This window comes from Oryctolagus cuniculus, chromosome 4 (assembly GCF_051225735.1).
Source record: "Oryctolagus cuniculus isolate XC-2025 breed Fujian yellow rabbit chromosome 4, ASM5122573v1, whole genome shotgun sequence".
In the NCBI taxonomy this organism is placed as follows: Eukaryota; Metazoa; Chordata; class Mammalia; order Lagomorpha; family Leporidae; genus Oryctolagus; species Oryctolagus cuniculus.
In genome coordinates, this window is record NC_142870.1 from 76,066,199 (window position 1) to 76,087,001 (window position 20,803).

The 20,803-nt window shown below is 48.2% G+C and overlaps 1 protein-coding gene across 7 annotated transcripts in view; it reads right to left on the bottom strand.

Moving 5' to 3' along the window:
* Window positions 1–13,589, bottom strand: part of POPDC2 (popeye domain cAMP effector 2) — a 43,865-nt gene extending 30,276 nt beyond the window's left edge. For 2 of the 7 annotated variants that reach the window (XM_089331751.1, XM_008266880.5), the window contains exons 1-3: window positions 12,633–13,589; window positions 7,085–7,193; window positions 387–933 (exon numbers count right to left, since the gene is read on the bottom strand). In XM_089331751.1, coding sequence (XP_089187877.1) covers window positions 430–933; window positions 7,085–7,193; window positions 12,633–13,126 — 1,107 coding nt within the window. In that variant the 5' untranslated portion in view covers window positions 13,127–13,589 and the 3' untranslated portion in view covers window positions 387–429. Of the gene's footprint in view, window positions 1–386; window positions 934–7,084; window positions 7,194–7,712; window positions 7,831–8,864; window positions 9,065–12,632 lie in introns of those variants that run through there. The other 5 variants (XM_089331754.1, XM_089331755.1, XM_002716666.6 and 2 more) reach the window with 5 other exon arrangements.
* Window positions 13,590–20,803: the final 7,214 nt, after the last annotated feature.

Consider the following 20,803-nt stretch of genomic DNA (forward strand, 5'->3'; position numbering starts at 1 on the left):
TCCTTCTCCCTCTCTGTAACTCCACCTTTCAAATGGATAAGTCAATCTTAAGAAAGAAAGAAAGAAAGAAAGAAAGAAAGAAAGAAAGAAAGAAAGAAAGAAAGAAAGAAAAGAAAAGAAAAGAAAAGAAAAGAAAAGAAAAGAAAAGAAAAGAAAAGAAAAGAAAAGAAAAGAAAAGAAAAGAAAAGGAAAGAAAGGAAAGGAAAGAAGGAAACCCCTCAGGCCTTGCATATACCCAGAGCAAGCTGCTATCTGCAAGACTGGGTTCATGCCACTTTCCGTGAGCCCTCTGAGAGCAGATGCAGCAGACGGATATTTGCCCTTCCAAGCTGTGTTGAGCCCAGCTGTTGGCAGGAATGTGTGGCAGCTGTATTCCGAGTACTTACACTGGGTCCTCAGCCGGCGACTGTGCCCATGTTAGTTCTCCCCTCACCTCATGTACTCCCCATCACTCCTATAATCCATAAATGATTCCGATCCTGACACCTCCTCAAAATCCTCCAGCACCAGACTGGTGGAGTCCTCACCCAGGAGGCCGCTGTCGGGCCTGGACATCCTGGCCCGGGACGGAGGTGCAGGAAGGTTGGTGGCAGCTGGAGGGGGAGAACAAGGGGGCATCTGCTGGGCAGCGGTGGCCACGGATTGAGGAGACACGGCTGGCATGTGGGCTTCCTCCTCCTCCTTCTCAGACCCTGGCTCTGCGTCTGGGGTAGTGGGACCCAGGACGTGGTAGAGACTGGGCAGGCGGATGTCAAAGCGAAGCCCGAACTTGGCAAAGAGCTTGTCGTTGAGAGTGTAGAGCTTCTCTGAGATGTCATAGCCCAGCAGGGCTGAGAAGAGGCGCGCGATGTACCGCTCCTTGTTCAGGAGAAGGTGGAGACTTTTCCGGGGCCAGGAAACGTAGCTGCACTCCGTCTCAGCTGTGAGGGTGACCTGAGAGGGGTCAGAAGCAGACAGTGAGGCTGAAGCTAGAAAATCCACCCACGCTGAGCACCGAGAAACAGCCAGTCACTGGGAACACGGCTGTCCTTTTCCTGAAGTACCTCCACGGGCTTGCCTGGAGGAGGTCCAGGGAAAGACTTTCAGTTGCATGCACTGAGATGGGGGTGTCCTGTTTCAGGAGTCCTGGGGTCGGCCAGCCCCTCGCTCTGGAACCTCCCAGTTCCTTAGTTCTCCTAGGCTGCCATGGCTGACACCACTAGTAGCAGAAGAAGGTCCTGGGTCTTGCAGTTGACATAGATAGATAGATAGATAGATAGATAGATAGATAGATAGATAGATGATCGATAGATAGATGATAGAGGATTGATAGATAATAGATAGGCAGATATAGATAGATTATAGATAGTTAGAATAAGTAGGTAGATATATACATAGATAGATACATAGATAAATAGATAGATAGATAATAGATGATAGATAAGATAGGTAGTTAGAACAAGCTTCCTAATGCTCTGAAGAGAGGTCAAAATGCTGATGACTTCATTTTCAGAATAAAGAAGGATAATACTTCAAAAAGTTTGTAGAAAATGAAATTAAAAGATAAGTTCATTTTTTGATGCAAAAGATGTTCAAATCCATGCATGTGAAGGGTCTTAAAATGCATATTATGAAACAACTATGCATGGACTCCAATTTTTTTCGCACCAAAATAAACTCGTCTTTTGAAGTGCCCTCGTAGATCAGGGGTAGGAACACAGAAAGGGTAGAAAGAAGCTTAGTTACAGGAAAAGCTTCTGGTTGGCAGGGCAAGCTGCATCCAGTGGATGGGGCTCTGGCCTGGGACTCAGGTACATGAAGTTGCTCTTACTTTGTGTATCACAGAAAGATCTGATGAGTAGTCAGGAAAAGGGCCCAGAGGAAGACAGCCTCTCAAGAGCAGAAAGCTGAGGGCACCCAATTCTCCATTTCTTCGTTCATCTGAGCACTCACTACATGTCCACGATGCCTAGTTAAATGGCACTTGCAGGGGATATAAGCAATCATGTGTGCCCAGCATACAGTAGGTGCTATATAAATCTCGTCAAAATAATGACAAGTGGTAAAGCTAGGGTTAAAATGGAAACATGCAGGACCATCAGGTAAAATGGCTGTCTGCAGCACAGGCATCTCATATAGGCGCCAGTTTGTTTCAAGGCTACTCCGCTTCTGGTCCATCTCCCTGCTAATGGCCTGGGAAATGCAGCTGAAGATGGCCCTAATACCTTGAATCCTTGTCACCCATGTGGAAGACCCAGAAGAGGTTGCTGGCTCCTGGCTGTTATTTGGGGAGTGAACCAGCAGATGGGATATCTTGCTTTCTTTCTCTCCCTCTCTCTCTCTGTAACTCTGGCTTTCAAATAAATAAATCTTTTTTCAAAAATGGAAATATGCTTGGGATAGTATAAGAAATGGGTGTGGAGTCACATACTTTTCTATAATTTGATTGGCATAATATTTAGGGATGGCAGGGCTCATGGTGTATGGTTGTGGATGGAGACAGTGGAGGTGATGATGATGATGGTGGTGGCAGCTACCATTTATCAAGAGGTGACTGTGAGCCGGGTGTTGTGTTGAGCACTTTAAATGCATTATCTAATTAAACGTAGGGTTGACTTTCCAAATAGCGAATATATATCATCCTTTAACTTCCTGCATTGCCTGCCTGATCTCCCACTACCCTCCTTTCCTCTTCCCTCCTCTCTGCTAGCCCTTCCTCCATTTCCTTTATTCATTTCCCCCTCTCACCCCCTCCACCCCACCCCAAACTCAAGACCAGAAGCTGGTTTTTCTTACATAAATGATGTAATCTCTCTGAACACGTTGCTTCATGAGAATTCTGAAAATAATACCGGAGATCTGTCCCTTGCTAACAGTTCTGCAAGCAGTTTTCACAATCTTGTGGTTGCACGATTCCCAGGTCAGACCTCCCCTCCAGAGCACATGGTGGGTATGTCTCAGTAAGAGCTAATCTACACATGAACATCTCCATCCTGAAGGCTGCGGGCATCCCTGTGCACAAGCTCGGATTTCTCCCGTCTAAAGGACAGTATCCTTTTCTTCACTTCATTTCCCTGGCCAGCTACCACTCCAGGAATTTGCTCCTCTTTTTAGCAAAGTTCCCTGAGAAACCTGTCTATTCTCACTGTCTCCAATTCCTCTTCTCACTGTCTCTTTAAGCTTATATGGCTTTGTCCCTGGCAATCCACAAACGCTGTCCCTGATGAGGTCATCAGTGACCTCTGAGTCACTGCATCCGGTGGTCAGTTTCCTGGGCATTCAAGCCCACTGACACCCCTGCTCTTTGCCATGCCTTTACTCAGCTCCCAGGCTGACACACACCCCGGTGCATTCCCCTGACTGCCCCTTTTCAGGTTCCTTTACTGCATCCCCTTTTTCTCCCCAACTTTTTCTTATTTTTTTTAAAAGATTTATTTATTTGAGAGATAGAGTTAAAAACAATGAGAGGGAGAGACAGAGGGAAAGGTCTTCCATCTGCTGGCTCACTCCCCAAATGGCTGCAATGGTCAGAGCTGAGCTGATCCAAAGCCAGGAGCCAGGGGCACATTTTGGGTCCCCCACACGGGTGCAGGGGCCCAGGCACTTGCACCCTCTTTTGCTATTTGCCCAGGTCATAGCTGAGAGCTGGGTTGGAAATGGAGCAGCCAGGTCTAGAACCAGCACCCATATGGGATGCTGGCGTCACATGCAGAAGCTTAGCCTACTATGCCACAGGGCTGGCCCCTCCCCAACTTCTTAACACTGGAGTCCCAGGCCTCCATTGTTAAATCCCTTTTCTGTCCACACTCACTCATTTGGTGATCTTACCCAGTCCAGTGGCTTTAAATATTAACTGGGCACAATCAACTCCCGCATGTATGTCTCAAGCCCAGGGTTCATTGCTGAATTCCAGACTGAAATATTCAACTGTCTATTCAGCATCTCCACTTAAATGCCATAGATAACACAAACCAAACACATTCCAGACTGAACTTCCTATTCTGCCCCCCACCCCAATCAGCTCTACTAGGGCAGATAACAGCTCCATCCTAGCAGTTGCTTGGGTCAAGAGCTTCAGAATTGTCTTTGAGCCCCACTTTCTTTCACATACTACATCTAAGCCTTTGAGAAATTCTCTTGGCTCTATCTAGAAAATATATGCTCTGGCCCTCCGTGACCTGGCACCCCATCACCGCTGCAACTTCTCTTCCTTCTCTCTGCTTTGGGTGCTCTGGCCTCCTTTTTTGTACCTCAATTACACCAGCCCCACCTCAGGGACTTTGCACTGGCCCTTCCCTCTGTCTGATATCTGTTCTTCCCCCAGGATATCCAAAGAGCTCACACTGTCACTTCTCAGGTCTGTGACCAAGGTAACCTACATGACAAGGACTCCCATAACCACCAAACTTAAAGTTGCAACCGTAACTCCCTTATACTATTCTATGTCGTCGTTTCTTTAGCCAGCAGTTTGCACCTTCTAGCATGCTATGACTTAACTCATTCATTATGTCTGTGATTAAGTGTGTGAGGGCTGGGGTCTTCACCTATTCTGTTTACCTTTAGTGGTGCCTGTAACGAGTGCTCAAAAAAATAATTTCACTGAAGCAGATAGGTAAATTAAGGGAAGTCCACCACTGTCATGCAACCATCTACTGTCACTTGGTCAAGGCCTGTGCAAGGTCTTCCCACAAAAGCCCTCCAGAAACTGTGTCTGGATTAGCTCCCACATGCCTGCCATAGGGGCATGTCTGTGAAGTTTTGAGCAGTATCCAGCTTCTTCTCTAAAACTCACGTTAGCAGTTGTTTGAATGGATTAAATGAAATAGCATAAATAATAGGGTTTAGGCCAGCAACACAGGATGCAAGTCGGAGCAATGATGATGATTTCTGTGCGATTCCTCCTCCCTGCTGTGCTGTGTGACTAACTGGAGAGTCACGGTGCTGAACAGTCAATGCATTTGGATCTAACTGAGTTGTCGAGAGGTGTGATGGACTTGATGCATTTGTGTCAACCACAATGTGAGCTATCCTTCAGGCAGCCAGTGTGGATTGCTCTCTCAGGCCACAAAGATGATGTAAAGGGAGGGACAGGATGAACTATAACACGGAACGATGCTTGACATTTGCAGAGAGGAAATGGGACTTTACACAGCCAGCAGCAAATGTGTGGGTGCACACTAAAAATATAAATGGGAGGGCCACGCCCATGCCGACATTCCAGGCTGAGAGGCCATCTGGGGTTACAGCCCTTCCTCTGGAGCATAACTTGGGGAGGACACCGGCCTGCCACCACCTGTTGCTCGGTGTCAGTGTCAGAGCTTGGTCGGCCTAGCCTGGGACCTGACTCAGCCCTCTTGCATATTCCTGTGGCCTGGGAGCCTTCCCATAGGAGATTGCTTGGGCTGGTTAGAGACAGCAGGTGGGTGGCAGGTGGCAGGCAGGACCACAATCAAGGGGTCGGTGGCGGGTAAGCTTGGTAGTGGGATCAGGATTGCCTCTCAGGCTTCGTCATCACAGAGCCAAGTGTCAGGGTGGGGGCGGAAGCTGGCCTTGCCAGGCGGCACTGGCAGGCATGCGTCTGTTCCGGGGTTGGCTCAGACTCTGCTTCCAGGGACTCCCTGATAGAAGTGGTAGGAGACACATGGAACCCAACACCAGCAAAGCATCTGGACAGGGGAGTCCCTATAAGAGTGTGAGTGTGCATGAGAAACTCCACTCCCTGATGCCCTCCCATTTTTAAAAAACAGAATAGAAATAGTAGATCCAGGCTCCCTGGGTTTGCTACGTTGTAGCTGAAGACCTTGGGCAAATTACATGGTGATCTGGGGATTTAGTTTCCTTATCTGTTAACAATAATAACAGGCAACCCATAGAGTTGTGAGAATGAAAAGCCGAGGCTAGGTAATACGCAGGGCCTGAGATGTGCTGGCCGCTCAGGCTGTGAGAACTGCAAGGAAAATCTGAAGGACTGGCAGAGAGGAGGGTAGGAGCCAGGTGGCCAGACTTCCCCTTGGAGCCCCTCCTTGGAGTGTGGATGTGAAGCCCGCGTAGTCCCTAGCAAGCCAGCGCACCGAGCCTTCACTGTGCACCTGCTGGGTCCCAGATGCTGTCCTTGGGCACCTGGGGCAGAGCAAAAGAGAAGCCTAGAGTTTTACTTCTAAGAGTTCACCATGCACGAGACAGGAAGGAAAATGCACTCATCAGAGAGTAGCAAGGAAAAGGAGGACAGGCAGGTGAGCAGGAGCCAGCAGCTGTGTGTGTGGCGGGGGAAGCTGGCGAGGTCAGTCTGGGCAGGCCTCACGGAGCAAGTGAGGTGTCTTGTCCACAGGGGGCAATGCATCTCAGATGTGTATTTTGGTGTGGGGAGAAAGTGGGAGCCAAGGCCTGGAGCTGCAGGACACTGTTGGGTGTTTAGGGAAGTGTCACTAGTTTGCACAGCTAGTAAAAGCAGAAAACATAGGGAGATATGACTGGAGTTCACTGAAGGTTTTACACTACCTTGCAAGGAGTGTGAGTTTTTATCATGTGGCCAGCAGGGTTTTCTGAAAGTATTTTAGCACAAGAGTGATGGGTCCAAGGGGCCCAGTGCTGTGGCGTAGCAGGTTAAGCTGCCACCAGCAGCACCGGAATCCCATATGGGTGCTGGTTAGAGTCCTGGCTGCTCCACTTCTGATCCAGTTCCCTGCTAGTGTGCCTAGGAAAGCAGCAGAGGATGGTCCAATTCCTTGGGCCCCTGTACTCATGTGGGAAACCTGGAAGAAGCTCCTGGCTCCTAGCTTCAACTTGACCCAGCTCCAGTCATTGTGGCCATTTGGAGAATGAACCAGCAGATGGAAGACTTTCTCTTTCTCTCTCTCTCTCTCTCTCTCTCTCCCTCTGCCTCTCTGTGACTCTGCCTCTCAAATAAATAAATAAATCTTAAAAAAAAAAAAAAGGCAACAGGGCCTCTCCATCAGAGCCCAGTACCTCCCCGCCCTACCCCACCTCCGCCAGGGTCCAGGCACTTTTCCTGCAGAGGAGGAGGTGGGGAGGAAGGACAGATATAAGCAGGGACAGGGGACAGTGCATCGGGGCGACGTGGTGCTGCCGTGGGGCTCCTTGTTACCTGGAACACCCCCTCCTCCGAGGGCTGCAGCGATTCCCACTCAGGAGAGTCCATGAACTGGTACGGAAAGATGTAGTGCAGAAACTGCCCGTCCTGGCTCACACGGACCCTGCAAAGGGAGAGGAGAGACCGTGTGGGAAAAGGGAAACGGCTGCCCGACCCCCTTCCTGAGGTTTTGTGTTGCTGACCACATGACTGACTCCTCCAGCAGGAATACCTCGCCCAAAGCAGGGCCAGACCAAAGCAGGAGCAGCCTCACGACCACAGGCAAGCAGCTCAGGAGCAAACCCACGCTGCCTCCACTCCCGAGCCCTGGGTTGCCTCCTGTTTTTTTCTCCTTCTCCTTCTCCCCATGGTTCCCAATTCCATGCTGCAGAGTGGAAGACTTGGGGGGATAAGAGTGTAGTGGATCAGGTGTTAAAAATCACCTAGGGGCCGGCGCCGCGGCTCACTAGGCTAATCCTCCACCTAGCGGCGCCGGCACACTGGGTTCTAGTCCCGGTCGGGGCGCCAGATTCTGTCCCGGTTGCCCCTCTTCCAGGCCAGCTCTCTGCTGTGGCCAGGGAGTGCAGTGGAGGATGGCCCAAGTGCTTGGGCCCTGCATCCCATGGGAAACCAGGAGAAGTACCTGGCTCCTGCCATCGGATCAACGCGGTGCGCCGGCCGCGGCGGTCATTGGAGGGTGAACCAACGGCAAAAGGAAGACCTTTCTCTCTGTCTCTCTCTCTCTCACTGTCCACTCTGCCTGTCAAAAAAAAAATTAAAACAAAAATCACCTAGGACTGGGCCTATGCCAGAGCAGGGAACGGGGAATCTCAGAAGGTGGGTTGCAGACAGTATCATTTTTAAGTCTCCCCAGGATACACAGCCAAGGTGAAAACCAGTGCTCTAGAGTTCTCTGTCCACTAGCCACGTGTGGCCAGTTACACTTGCATATAAGTCAGGGTAGCAATTCAGCTTCTCACTTGTGTGAATCACCATGGCCCCTGCGGCCTGTGGCTCCGATACAGTACAACATAGAGTGTTCCCAGCAACGCAGAGCTGCACCACACAGGCTGCATGAAGAGCCCTGATTGATACATCTCGTGCTTGTATTGTAACTGCTTTTCAGACTCCGACACTTTAAAGTGTTCTCTTATTAATCTTCACCATAACCCAAGGTAGGTTATCCCTCCCACCCCATGTTTTGCAACTAAAGAGGTTGATGCTCAGAAAGGCTGAGTGGTGAGTTGAAGGGTACACAGCTACCAAGCAGCAGGACTGAGAGTCTGTGTTCCAGACACGACTCCATGTTGCACCCTGTCACCAGAGCTTTTGGAGGGTGGTAGGGCACCTGTGGCTACTGCCAATAATCGCAATTGATATATTTGTTTTCATGTTGTGAATATTCTTTTCTATAGCCCTTGACTTGCCTGTCTTCACAACCACAGGGCTGGCTCCACAACTTTGGACTTAGAAACATCACTCATGCTGCTTGCTGACTCTGTGTCTAGGTGGCTGGCACCTAGCCTGGTGCTCTGGCCTGCAGGGACAGGCGCCGCAGCGGATGACTTGTTAGAACCAAAGGCACGTCACTGGCTGTGTCTGGGTGTACTGAACGAATTTCAGATATGATGTTGCATCTGGAAGAAGATTAGGATACAAGATGGGCTTTTATTTCTTTTCTCCAAAAAAGCCTCAGAGTTGAGTCTTTAACCCCTCTTCTGAAGCAAGTTATATCAGGCAAGAAGGTGCCTCTATCTGGCAAGGGGGGAAGACAAGAAAGATCTCAAAGACACACCCTGTCCATGTAGATGGAGCTATCCTTCCATTACTTCTGGAGCGTGGCTGGCTGAACAAATACACAGAGAGCACTTTCTGAGTTCCGGGAGGCTGGGAATGCAGCGACGGGTCTGAGCTGGCCCTTGCCTTTGAGAACTTCACAGCTGAGTGGAAGTCACAAGTCGATCAATCACTGACGGCGAATCAGTGTGCTACGTGCTGTTGTGAAAGAGGAACACAGAGGAAGGGGAGAGGTTGGTTCTCTTTGGATGGCAGACGTCTCAAAGACGATGACATCTGAGCTGTGTCCTGAAGTTTGAACAGAATATCGAAAAGCAGAGAATGCTGGGGGTAGACGGAGAGCTGGGAAGTCCAGTCTCTTCTCCAGTATCTCTGTTTGTTGTCTTTCTCTACAGAACTGGAGTTCTAACTGGACACAGGGCTGCACAGCTAAAGACTACATTTCCCAGCTTCCCTTGCTGTTAGATGCGGCCATGGCTAAGTCCTGGCCAATGAGATATTAGCACTCCTGAGTCATGCTGTTTTAATGAATGCCTAGAAATATATGTGGCAGCATACAAATTTCCAAACACCATCACCAACTGATAAACTATTGCCAGATGCCTGACAACTTAAAGATGAAAGACAGATGAAAGGGGATGTAGGTCTCAAGTCAAGTTGAGGATGGAGTCAGCCCACAGCCTCCAACGGCAGAGATATGCTTGCTCCTAGGAGAGCAGGTAATTCATAGACTGCCTGGCAGGACTGCCCTGGGCAACGAATGGATGCAGGAGAAAATCGAGTGCTGTGTTCTGCTACGTCAGGGTTTTCACACACACTGTCTCGAGCTAACCTCTTCTCAAGGCTCCCCTTAAGCTGTCCTCCAAGTCTGACCTCCCCAGATCAGTGAGTGCTGCTAAGCTAGCTACTGCTGTCTCAGCACTTTGCGCTTCTCTGTGGAAATACGGTGGGTATCTCTGTCACTGACCATGATGACAAACACTAATTCCTGACTCTTGTTGATAGACCGTCATACTGGGACAGTACCATTCATAGTTAACACTGGAGCCCTAGCCTTAACATGTGTTTGTGCGGGGAGAGAAGAAAGAGTGAACAGAGGCGTGAGCAAGCTCACTGTGTCACCATAAAAAGGAGTTAAACCCTCAAGGAAAAGCTTCTCCAAGAAAGGACGCCTACAGGAGAGAAAGGAGCTGCCACTATGCACATCAGACCCTCCCATCATCGCCTCGGGCCAGGAATCTGCCTACCCAGGCAAGTCTGGGGGAAGAGAGTGACCACATCCTAGTGTGGGCCTGTGGGGCCTACTGAAGCCACTGAAAGCAGTAGACTCTCTCCTTTGTCATCAGTCTCTTCTCCCTTCTGCACTTCCTAGATGACAGGTGATTTCCTCCTCAAGGAACAGCATAGACAGTCTGTTCCCTGCTCGGGAGTTTGTATACAAGGGAGTTTGTGCTTTGTGTGTGAGGGAAGCTCTCCAATGGTAAGCACACACTGGCAGCAGGATAGACTTTGGGGAAGTCACTTTGCCTCCCTGAGTCTTGAAAGGAACTGACTGCCCTAAAAAGACTTCTGAGGGTTGAGCACAGGGCTCCAGATGAGAGTCCACATGTGAGATGAGGGGGTCTACACAAGAGGGCCCTGTTTCCGGGCATGGAGCTCTTGTTTCCACTTTGAAGTGTTTAGTCCCTCACTATCACCACCCCAGGAACAAGGATTCTCCAGCAGGGACTGGAGGTCTCTTCCTTGTGACCACCTTCACAAAACTGAGACAGGCTGACACTGAAAGACAACAGCAACAATGACAAGACTCTTGGTCCAAACCTTGAAAAGCAAGAAAAAACAGCAAAATGGTCTAACTTTGATGCAGGCCTTTGATGCCATGCATACTGAGAAAAGCTACAGTGAGGAGTAAACTCTCATGCCCCCATCACGGGGAAGGGGACTTAAACAAGTTCATGTTAAAACAATCATACATGAGACATGAACCAGCTGCCATTGTAATAGGCTTCCAGCAAATGAGCACCATCCCATGAAGGGGGCACTTCTGCTGGTCTCAAGTCCCCCATTTGAACACAGGAGCTGCTAGGAGCAAGGGACATCATGGGACCCTCCATTGTCTTTGCTTCAAGCCTTGACCTGTAGGTAGCAAGCATTTTGGCACTAGTCCTGATGTATTTGTATTTACATCTTTCTTTTTTTTTTTTTTTACAGGCAGAGTGGACAGTGAGAGAGAGAGACAGAGAGAAAGGTCTTCCTTTGCCATTGGTTCACCCTCCAATGGCCACCGTGGCCAGCGCGCTGCGGCCGGCACACCGCACTGATCCGAAGGCAGGAGCCAGGTGCTTTTCCTGGTCTCCCATGGGGTGCAGGGCCCAAGCACCTGGGCCATCCTCCACTGCACTCCCTGGCCACAGCAGAGAGCTGGCCTGGAAGAGGGGCAACCGGGACAGAATCCGGCACCCCGACCGGGATTAGAACCCGGTGTGCCGGCGCCGCTAGGTGGAGGATTAGCCTATTGAGCCGCGGTGCAGGCCTGTATTTACATCTTTATTTGTTTCCAAAGAGTTGCATTTGCTTACACTTGCAATTAACTCATAAACGTAATGGGAGGCCTGCCCACAAAATGTCTTCTTTTTTAGCTCACTCAATCCAGGACCTCCAAGCCTAAGCCACATCAAAGCATAGACACACAACTCTTTAGATTATATAATTAATATATAATATGTATTCTAATCATTCTTATTATTAGTTGTACCATCATCATCATTATCAAACTTTAAAAAACAACACTGTGTGTTTGGCAGTCTTATCTGATTTCTTTCTTTCTTCTGATTACCATCTTACCTTTTCTACCACACTGTCTTGTTGTCAAGCAAGCTAGTAGGGAGGTAGGGTACAGAAGCACCAGTAGGGCCATGTTTCAAAAAAAAAAAATCACCGATGCCTACCAAGTGTGCAGCACAAATTCTCCCGGTATTTTCTTAGCAGATATCAGTAGCCAACATTCACATCCAGGCTGCCTGGGCATTCACTGATCCTAACTAAGACTAATTTCTGCCGATGTTTGTCCATCTTCAAAGGAGGCACGTGTCTCCACCACATCAACAACACACAGGCATTGCTATATCTGTCTCTCACTGTTGGACCCTCATCTGTACCCGACTTCTTGGTATGCCAGAGTCTCAACAGAACAAGAGAAATGGAAAAGTGGACAAGGGGTATTCTCTCTCCACAACTGACTACGCACAGAGGCTACCTTACAGAGTCTGTACAGGATGTCCCAAATACATGGGGGGCTGTTTCCTTGATGACTTAGCCAGGAATAGGGATTACGGAAAACTCCTCTCAGTTTCTGGCATTGTTCCCTGCACATAGCTGGTGCTTAGAAAATGTTGACTGATTATGGAAGGAACAAACTACTCTGGGAGAGGTCCCATTTCCCAAAGAGAGGCTGCCACAGCTTTGTGTGTGTTTGTGTGTGTGTGTGTGAGCGTGTGTGTAGTCATTTCAGGTGTGGCTCAAGAAACAATTACCCCATACCCAGTAGCAAGAGCACACACCATCATTCTTGCCAAACAGTCATCTCGTGATCTGGAAAATGCTAAGAAAGAGGAAGCAAATCTACTCTTAGAAAAATCTATTTTAGATTGTTTGACTTGCCACATCCTTCCTAAGTAGACGGGGACACGAAATGGAAAGGGACAGGCTAGGAAATGAGAAGTGTGGGCCAGAGGGGGAAAGTTCTGGGCATGATGGAGGAGCTCACCGGCCCGAGAGCAGCAGGGACAGGCGGTTGATGGGTGTCTCACCCTCCACGGCATAGGTCTGCTCCATGGCCAGTGTCAACACTTGCTCCTCGCAGCAGTGAACAATCTCCTTGTATGTCTGCAGGGGCACCTGCAGCGGCAGCCACAGCGTCTTGTACAGCAGGTTGAACTCCTCGGGGAGGGTGTCTTCACGCAGGCGGTAGACCAGATGTGCCAGCTGGAGCAGGCAAGCCACTGCCAGCAGGAAGCTCCAAAGGAGAATGTCCAGGCCACAGGCATGAAACCAGCCCCACAGCACACAGCATAGGTAGCCAGTGCCCAGGAAGCCAAAAAGGTAGAAGCAGCCATACACCCCACTGCCCGCCATGAAGCCCAGGAGCAAGATGCAGCTGGCCAGGTGGTAGACAGCTCCTTCCATATCCGGCTTCCAGCTGATACACACCGGCCCCTGCCATAGGAGCTGGCCCGCTGAGCTGCTGCTGTTGGCACTCATCTCTGGGCCTTCTCAAAGCCCCACTGGCCTCTACTACTGTCCTCACATAGAAAACGCAGAGAATGAATTAATCTGCTCTCCCAGGCTCTTCTCACCTGTGCTGCTCGCCGCAGGCTCCCTTGCCCGAGTGGAATGCTTCTGCGACTCTGGGAATGAATGGCAGAACATAGCACACTTCATGGAGAGTTTGAAAAACTTTTCTTTCTCCGTCTCTCTCTGTCTGTCTCCCCCTTCAGCAGAGCTCCGGCAGGCGTCCTCCGCCTGGGGTTCCTTAAGATAGTCTGCAAATTTGGCTCTGAGCAGAAAGCCTGGGCTGTTCGGCGGGAAAGGCAGCACTGCGAGACTGAAAGGTCGGCCGCGTGGGATGCAGCGCGCACATCCTGCTCTCTGCTGTCCCCAAGCAGAGTGAGGAGAGCCCGGCCTGGGAGGCACACTTGTGTTCCATTTGGAATGCGTTCTCTCTTGGCACCGGAAGAAAGGGTGACCCCAGATGGATACCATGTTTGGAATTGGAATCTAAGAGGTACTGGCAGTGAGAAAAAACAGGCCAGGCACACAGGCAGGCTGGCGGAGCACTTAACATACCTCCCAGAGGACAAGATAAGACCTCCGGGCAAAGAGGCTGGCAGGGAGGGACAAAGGGAATGTGAGGGTAGGGTTTACCTCAAGGCTCCAGGCAGAGCCCCCGCTGTGGGGAGGGCCAGGAGGCTCCGTGAGGTAAAAGGACACATCAAAGTAGGAAAGTATGGGACTATTATCAGAAAAAAACTCCTAAAAGCAAGAACTGGAAACCCCCTTGAAAGCCTTATTAACCCACGCCGCAAATGTCATCCAGGCATTTATTTAACATCCATTCAACAAAAAATAACTATGTGGAGCAGCTTTTTGAATTCAAGGCTGACTTTCCCCTGCACATACCTGGTCCGGTAATAGTTAATAAACGATTGGCCAGGTCTTCAGCCACCCCCCCACCTCCAATATTTCTGAATTATAACCAACACCTATTAATACCCACAGACCTGAATTGGGCATTTTTACACACTTTTTATTTAGCCATCATAACAACACTTCAAAGAAAATATTATCTTCCTTCTAGATCTGAAAGGAACTCAAGCTAAGAGAGGTAAGTTCTCACAGCTAGGAGGTAGAAGAAACGGGATTTGAACCCAAGCCTATCAGATTTAATATTCTGTTCCACGGGGTTTGCACAGTAAGTAAGAAATATAAGTTCAGATCCATGTCTCCCAACCTCATAGTTCCATAAAGTCTGATAATTTCCCCAGACAGGGCCAGCACCATGACTCACTAGGCTAATCCTCCACCTGCGGCGCCGGCACACCAGGTTCTAGTCCCAGTCGGGGCGCCAGTTCTGTCCCGGTTGCTCCTCTTCCAGTCCAGCTCTCTGTTGTGGCCCGAGAGTGCAGTGGAGGATGGCCCAAGTCCTTGGGCCCTGCACCCCATCGGAGACCAGGAGGAAACACCTGGCTCCTGGCTTTGGATCAGCATGGTGCGCCGGCCGCGGCAGCCATTGTGGGGTGAACCATCAGAAAAAGGAAGACCTTTCTCTCTGTCTCTCTCTCACTGTCCACTCTGCCTGTCCCCCCCCCCCAAAAAAAAAAAATCCCAAGACAGAAACATCTAGATGAATTTGGGGATGTACTTTGGGCTACCAAGAAATAACTGGAGTACATAAACACTAAGGACTGTGACTCCTTTGTTCTTGCTCGCTGCTCCCCACTGGCAGCTTAGCCCCTACAGCTGTCACCATTGTTCCTGAGCTGGAGAAGAGGAAGCCCAGTAACTTCCCAGTGCTATTCAAGGGCTCAATCTTAGGGACCTTTATCCCACTGCCATAACTGACTAAAGCAATTAGAAATTGTCAAATATGCCAAGGAGCAGAAGTTTTCAACTCAATGAGTATTTGCTGAGTGCCTGCTAGGAGCCAAGCTTTAGCCCAGCTAAGGGAAAGAGTCTTCAGAAAACATGGCAATTCAGTGCGTGAAGCACAATGTCTGAGTTAATTTAAAGAATGGTGGCAGCCTTGCAGGAAGGGCAGCTTGTGGGAAGGAAGATTTAAGAGCTGGTAACTGATTTGAGGTTTTGGGGTAGAATCGTCCATATGGGCAGCGGGGGAGTATCTCTACTGGCGGAAACAGGAGAAGCAGAGTGGGGAGTCAGGATTTTTCCTTGATTAAAATCAATTGACTGTGGCTGGTGTTGGGGTATAGCAGGCTAAGCTTCATCCTGCAGCGCCTGCATCCCATATGCGCACTGGTTCAAGCCCCACCTGTTCCACTTCCAATCCAGCTCTCTGCTACTGCGCCTGGGAAAGCAGCAGAAGATGGCCCAAGTGCTTGGGTCCCTGCACCCACGTCAGAGATACAGAAGCTCCTGGCTCCTGGCTTTGGATCAGCCCAGCTGTGTTCTTTGTGGCCATTTTGGGGAGTGAACCCATGTATGGAAGCTCTCTTTCTCTCTTACTCTGTCTCTCCTCCTCTCTCTGTAACTCTTTCAAACAAACAAAAAAAATCTTAAAAAGAATACAATCAATTAGCCAACAAATGTGTACTTTATTTTCTGCTTCCCAAAGGTAGGAAAAAAAAAATCAGCAGTGATGAGCTGGTCTTGGTGAAGTAATAGCCCCCAGCCTCCCTCATGGCAATGATTTGGGTCTGTGATGTGACTGGATCAGTGGAGTGGAGAGATTTTTCTAGATGTTGCTTTATGTCACTGCCTGCCTCCCAACCAGCCTGCCTACCTTAATGAGCAATAGCTGCTCCTCCTTGCACCTGGGTCAGGCACTCCCTGGGTGCCCGGAGTAGGTGTCCCTGCCAGCTGTGAGCAGGGAAGTCAGAAGCACAGGAACAGAGAAGCCACGCAGGCATTCTCTGCCCTATAGAATTTCAAAGCAGGTCATCTTTCTCAGCAAGCTTGCCAGTGGATTGGCCTTGACCCTTTAAAGAGACAGGCAGACCTACCAACCTCTGTTCACTTGGCCTGCTTCCCTGCCATCCACACATGTGCTCATCTAAGCCGAGTATACTAACACTGACCAAGCAGCTGTTGTTGCCGCATGGGATCCCATGAAAACTTTTTTTTTTTTTTAATGGAAGACGCAGGCTGAGAGGGGGCGAAGAAAGTTGCCCTAGGTCATAGACGGGTGTGTGAAAGGGATTAAAGCCTTAGGTCACTGTGACTCTAAACTGCATATTCTGTGTGGTGCCACCCTATTAGATTCTCTGGGGAGTCAACAAGTTTGTACACAGCCTCCTAGGTTGCCACAGGGGACCTCAACACGTTGTCAGGCGACTTCCATGTCAGACAACACAGATGCACAAACCCACGTGGTGCCAGCAGTCACAGGGACTCTGAGGCCTGTAAGATGAGACCTGTGATCCAAATGGAAAGTTGTTTTGTTTACTTTTAAACCCAGAATTGAAGAAGAAAACTTGATGGTGTGTCTAAACAGTAATATTCTTATCAGGAAATCCACAGACATGAAGGCAGAAACATAGCAGAAAATATTTGAGGGAGACAAAAGGAAAGAAGTAGAAGTCGTATCATTTGTTGAGCTGATTCAACTCAGTAAGTGTTTATTCAGGACAAACTATGTGTGCCAGAACAGGGGATGTGAAGATGAACAGGACAGTTACCAGCTTCAAGGACCTTTTGGTCTCGGGGGAGACTGACCCAGAAAACAACACAGTTCAATAGAATAAGAATATCCAGCTTACAGAGGAAAACTGCTAATGGGGGAGCAAAGAATTCAGGTAAAACATCACAGGGAAGGTGACATTTAGGCTGGCCTGCAAAGATGAGTAGGGATTCCCCAGCTGGAGAGGGCCTTCCAGCAAGAGGAACAGAATGTGAAGTCGAGCCCAGAAACAAAACAAAAATACATGGCATATTCCGGTAACACAGACCAGCTTGTTGTAGCGAAATCCAAAACAGCAGCAAGCAGGACACGGGGCAGGGGAGGTGGCTGGGGCCAGATTATGTCAGCTGGCTCAAAGGTCCTGAACTGGGGCCGATCTCCAACTGTTGTTACTAGATCATGCTGAGACAAGGACAGAAATTCAGAATAAATATTAAGACATTTTATAGAATTTTGACAGAGAAACTTAGAGCCTTTGAATTTAGTAACAAACACTTTGGGCTTATATAGAACGTATCTTTTTGAAAGTCTGTGTTATTTTTCTTTAAAATCTTTTGATTTTCAATTTATTTGAAAGGCAGAGAAAAAGAGATTGTCAGATCTTCCATCCTCTGGTTCTGCCTACAGCAGCCAGATCTGGGCCAGGCCTTTTTAAAATTTCATTTTCCTAGTACTGGCCTGTGATGAACTGGGGTTTTGGGGGAGCTGGTTCTTCATCCCAAATGAGTATAGTTTGAGACTCTACACTTGAGATTAATGCTTTCCTAATACAGATACTAAAATAGAACAGAGGCAGAGCCGGCACTGTGGCTTAGCAGGTAGAGCCGCCACCTACCGTGCTGGCATCCCATATGGGCACTAGTTCAAGTCCCAGCTGCTCTACTTCCAATCCAGCTCTCTGTTATGGCCTGGGAAAGCAGTAGAAGATGGCCCAACTCCTTGGGCCACTGCACCCGTGTGGGAGACCCAGAAGAAGCTCCTGGTTCCTGGCTTTGCATCAGCACAGCTCCAGTTGTTGTGGCCATTTGGGGAGTGTACCAGAAGATGGAAGACCTTTCTTTCTCTGCCTGTGCTTCTCTGTTAACTCTGCCTGTCAAATAAATAAATCTTAAATAAAATAGAAGAAAGGCATGATTTTAAGCTTTGGATACATCCTGCTGAGTTGATCTTAAGCAGACCCTACTGGCTATTGCCCTATAGCCACTTCCCTTTTTACTTTGGTTTATGGAACTCTGACTTTGCTTGGGTAATACGTTAAAGAAGGTGGGCTTTCCTCCCAGTTGCCAGGGCCTGAACACATACTGGTCAAAGTCAAGTGCAATGTATCATCTCATAACTCCTACTCCAGTCTGGCTTAGGGCAGTCATGTGACCAAAGAGCTGGAAGAGTAAGCTGGAGAAGGGAGTTTCTGTCACAAGTATACTCCCTGGTAGCACCTGTTACCTTTCATACAGGCTTGAATGCAGTACAATGATGATGTAACACATGAAGTTACTGCAGTCATGAGATACACCTCAGAATGGATAAAGAGCAGAAAAACAAAGCCTAGCTACTTGACAGACTCACTGAGCCATAGTCTCAAACCTTCCTCACAGGGGAGGTAAGTGAATTTTTGTATTGTTTCTGTCAGTGGAGTTAGGTATTCTGATGCTTTGAGCTGAGTACATCCTTACTCAGATCTCCCTAAGGAACTGCAAAGGGATTAGTGTTCAGGGAACAATAGTCCTTTTTTTTTTTTTTTTTAATATTTATTTATTTGAAAGTCAGAGTTACACAGAGGCGGAGAGGCAGAGAGAGACTTCCATCGATGGTTCACTCCCCAGTGGGCTGCAACAGCTGGAGCTATGCACTGGAGAGCATCACCAAACCTATGCTACACTGTATCTAGAGCTTGCCTGAAGGCTGGACTCCCAATAATGAGAGAATTTTTCTTGACAAGCATTTTCTATTATTTGCTGTCAAAAGCACAACAATGAACAAAGATACAAATACACTTAACATGTTTTAATAGCTAAGAAACAAACATTGAACATAGTCCCACATGCACTCTTTGGCACAGCGTCTTGGAACATCTATCAAGCATTAAACATTCAACTTCGTATTTCTGTATCTTATAGACATGTTCCCACTATATGCTCTTTGAGGACAGTCCACGTCTTCTTAATCTTTGTATACTACTTAGCACATAGTTGGCCTATGTCCTCAGAAAAAGTTGAACCAAATTAAAAATGTTATCTCAAGCCGGCGCCGTGGCTCAATAGGCTAATCCTCCACCTTGCGGCGCCGGCACACCGGGTTCGAGTCCCGGTTGGGGCGCCGGATTCTGTCCCGGTTGCCCCTCTTCCAGGCCAGCTCTCTGCTATGGCCAGGGAGTGCAGTGGAGGATGGCCCAGGTGCTTGGGCCCTGCACCCCATGGGAGACCAGGAAAAGCACCTGGCTCCTGGCTCCTGCCAGGATCAGCGCGGTGCGCCGGCTGCAGCGGCGGCCATTGGAGGGTGAACCAACGGCAAAGGAAGACCTTTCTCTCTCTGTCTCTCTCTCTCACTGTCCACTCTGCCTGTCAAAAAAAAAAAAAAAAAAAAAATGTTATCTCAAAAATTAAAGAAAGAAAAGGATGGAAGGAAGGAAGGGAGGGAGGGAGGGAGGAAGGCTGGGTGAGACAGAAAAAGGGAAGTATCATTATATCCTTAGAATTCTATCTACGAAGTATAAAGTATCTGTTTTCTTTGTATTAATATCATATTAACATGAAAATTGAGAACAAAATTTCATTTCTTATTAAAAAAAAGGTTCAATTAAACAGCCTCTCATCTCTCTGAGGTTAGGATATTATGTCTGATTCATAACTGAATACTCAACACATAAGGCCATTCCTTGCAAATAACAGCACTTCACTGAAAGCACATAGAACAAACATGTAATTATGAATAGTTAATATAATTTCTCCACCAGCCTCACATGAGACCTGTAGTCTTTGCTAAGACTTTCCGTTTTCATCAACCTTCATGTCAAACATTTCAAGGAAACTGTTAAAACAGTGTGAATGTACCTGTAAGAGTTGAGGGATGACTATGAATAGCATGGACTTAGCAAAGAGGTATATTAGAACATGACTGTCACCCACATGGAGGTGAAGTTCTTTCTTTTCCAAATTACTTTGGCAACATCTCCTACCATTATTACCAAAATGCTGCACATCATGTTTAGGAAATCCTAAGCACCAGGGAAGAATGGGCAGAAAGGCTTGTGAGATGTACTTTCAATTACAGCAGAGATGAAGAGAACTTTTGTTCCTTTATAGATCAGGTAAGCACACCAATCTGGCAAAGGTTAAAAAAGTTAATGCGGGGCTGTAGGTGTTTGGACTAGCAGTAAAGATGCCAGTTAAGCACTGGTTAAGATGTCTGCATCCTGTATTGGAGTTCCATTCCAGCTACCGGCTAGTGCAGACCCTTGGAGGCAGTGGTGATGGCTCAACTAGTTAGCTGGGTTCCTGCCACCCACATGGGAGACCTGGACTGAGCTCCTGGCTCATGGCACATGCCCAGCCCCAGATACTGTGGGCATTTGGGGACTGAACCACCAGATGGAAGTTCTACCTCTCAAATAAACAAACAAACAAACAACAAATTAACGTGTTTCTAAGAACTTAAGGAAATAGGCACCTTTAGATACTAAGGTGTATTTAAGCAGAGATCAGGCCTTGGAACCATACATAGCCTTTGGCCTATTCTTAGCTAAGCAATTAGTAAAGGACACTTGTAAAGACTTTCTCAGGAGACTTGCATTGCAGTGTTATAGAGTAGCCAAAAACACACACACAGAGAAAAGGTCATCAAAAAAAGGTCCTCTTGAAGATGGGATTGTGACTTCTTCCTTATGTCTCAAAAAAAAAAAAAAAAAAAACCAAATTTTTTAAAATCCAGAATCCATATATTTCCTATGTATCTTATTCCATACTAGGACCTAATTCCCAGAATGGTATCTGACACATCACAGACACTCTATAAAACATTTGTTT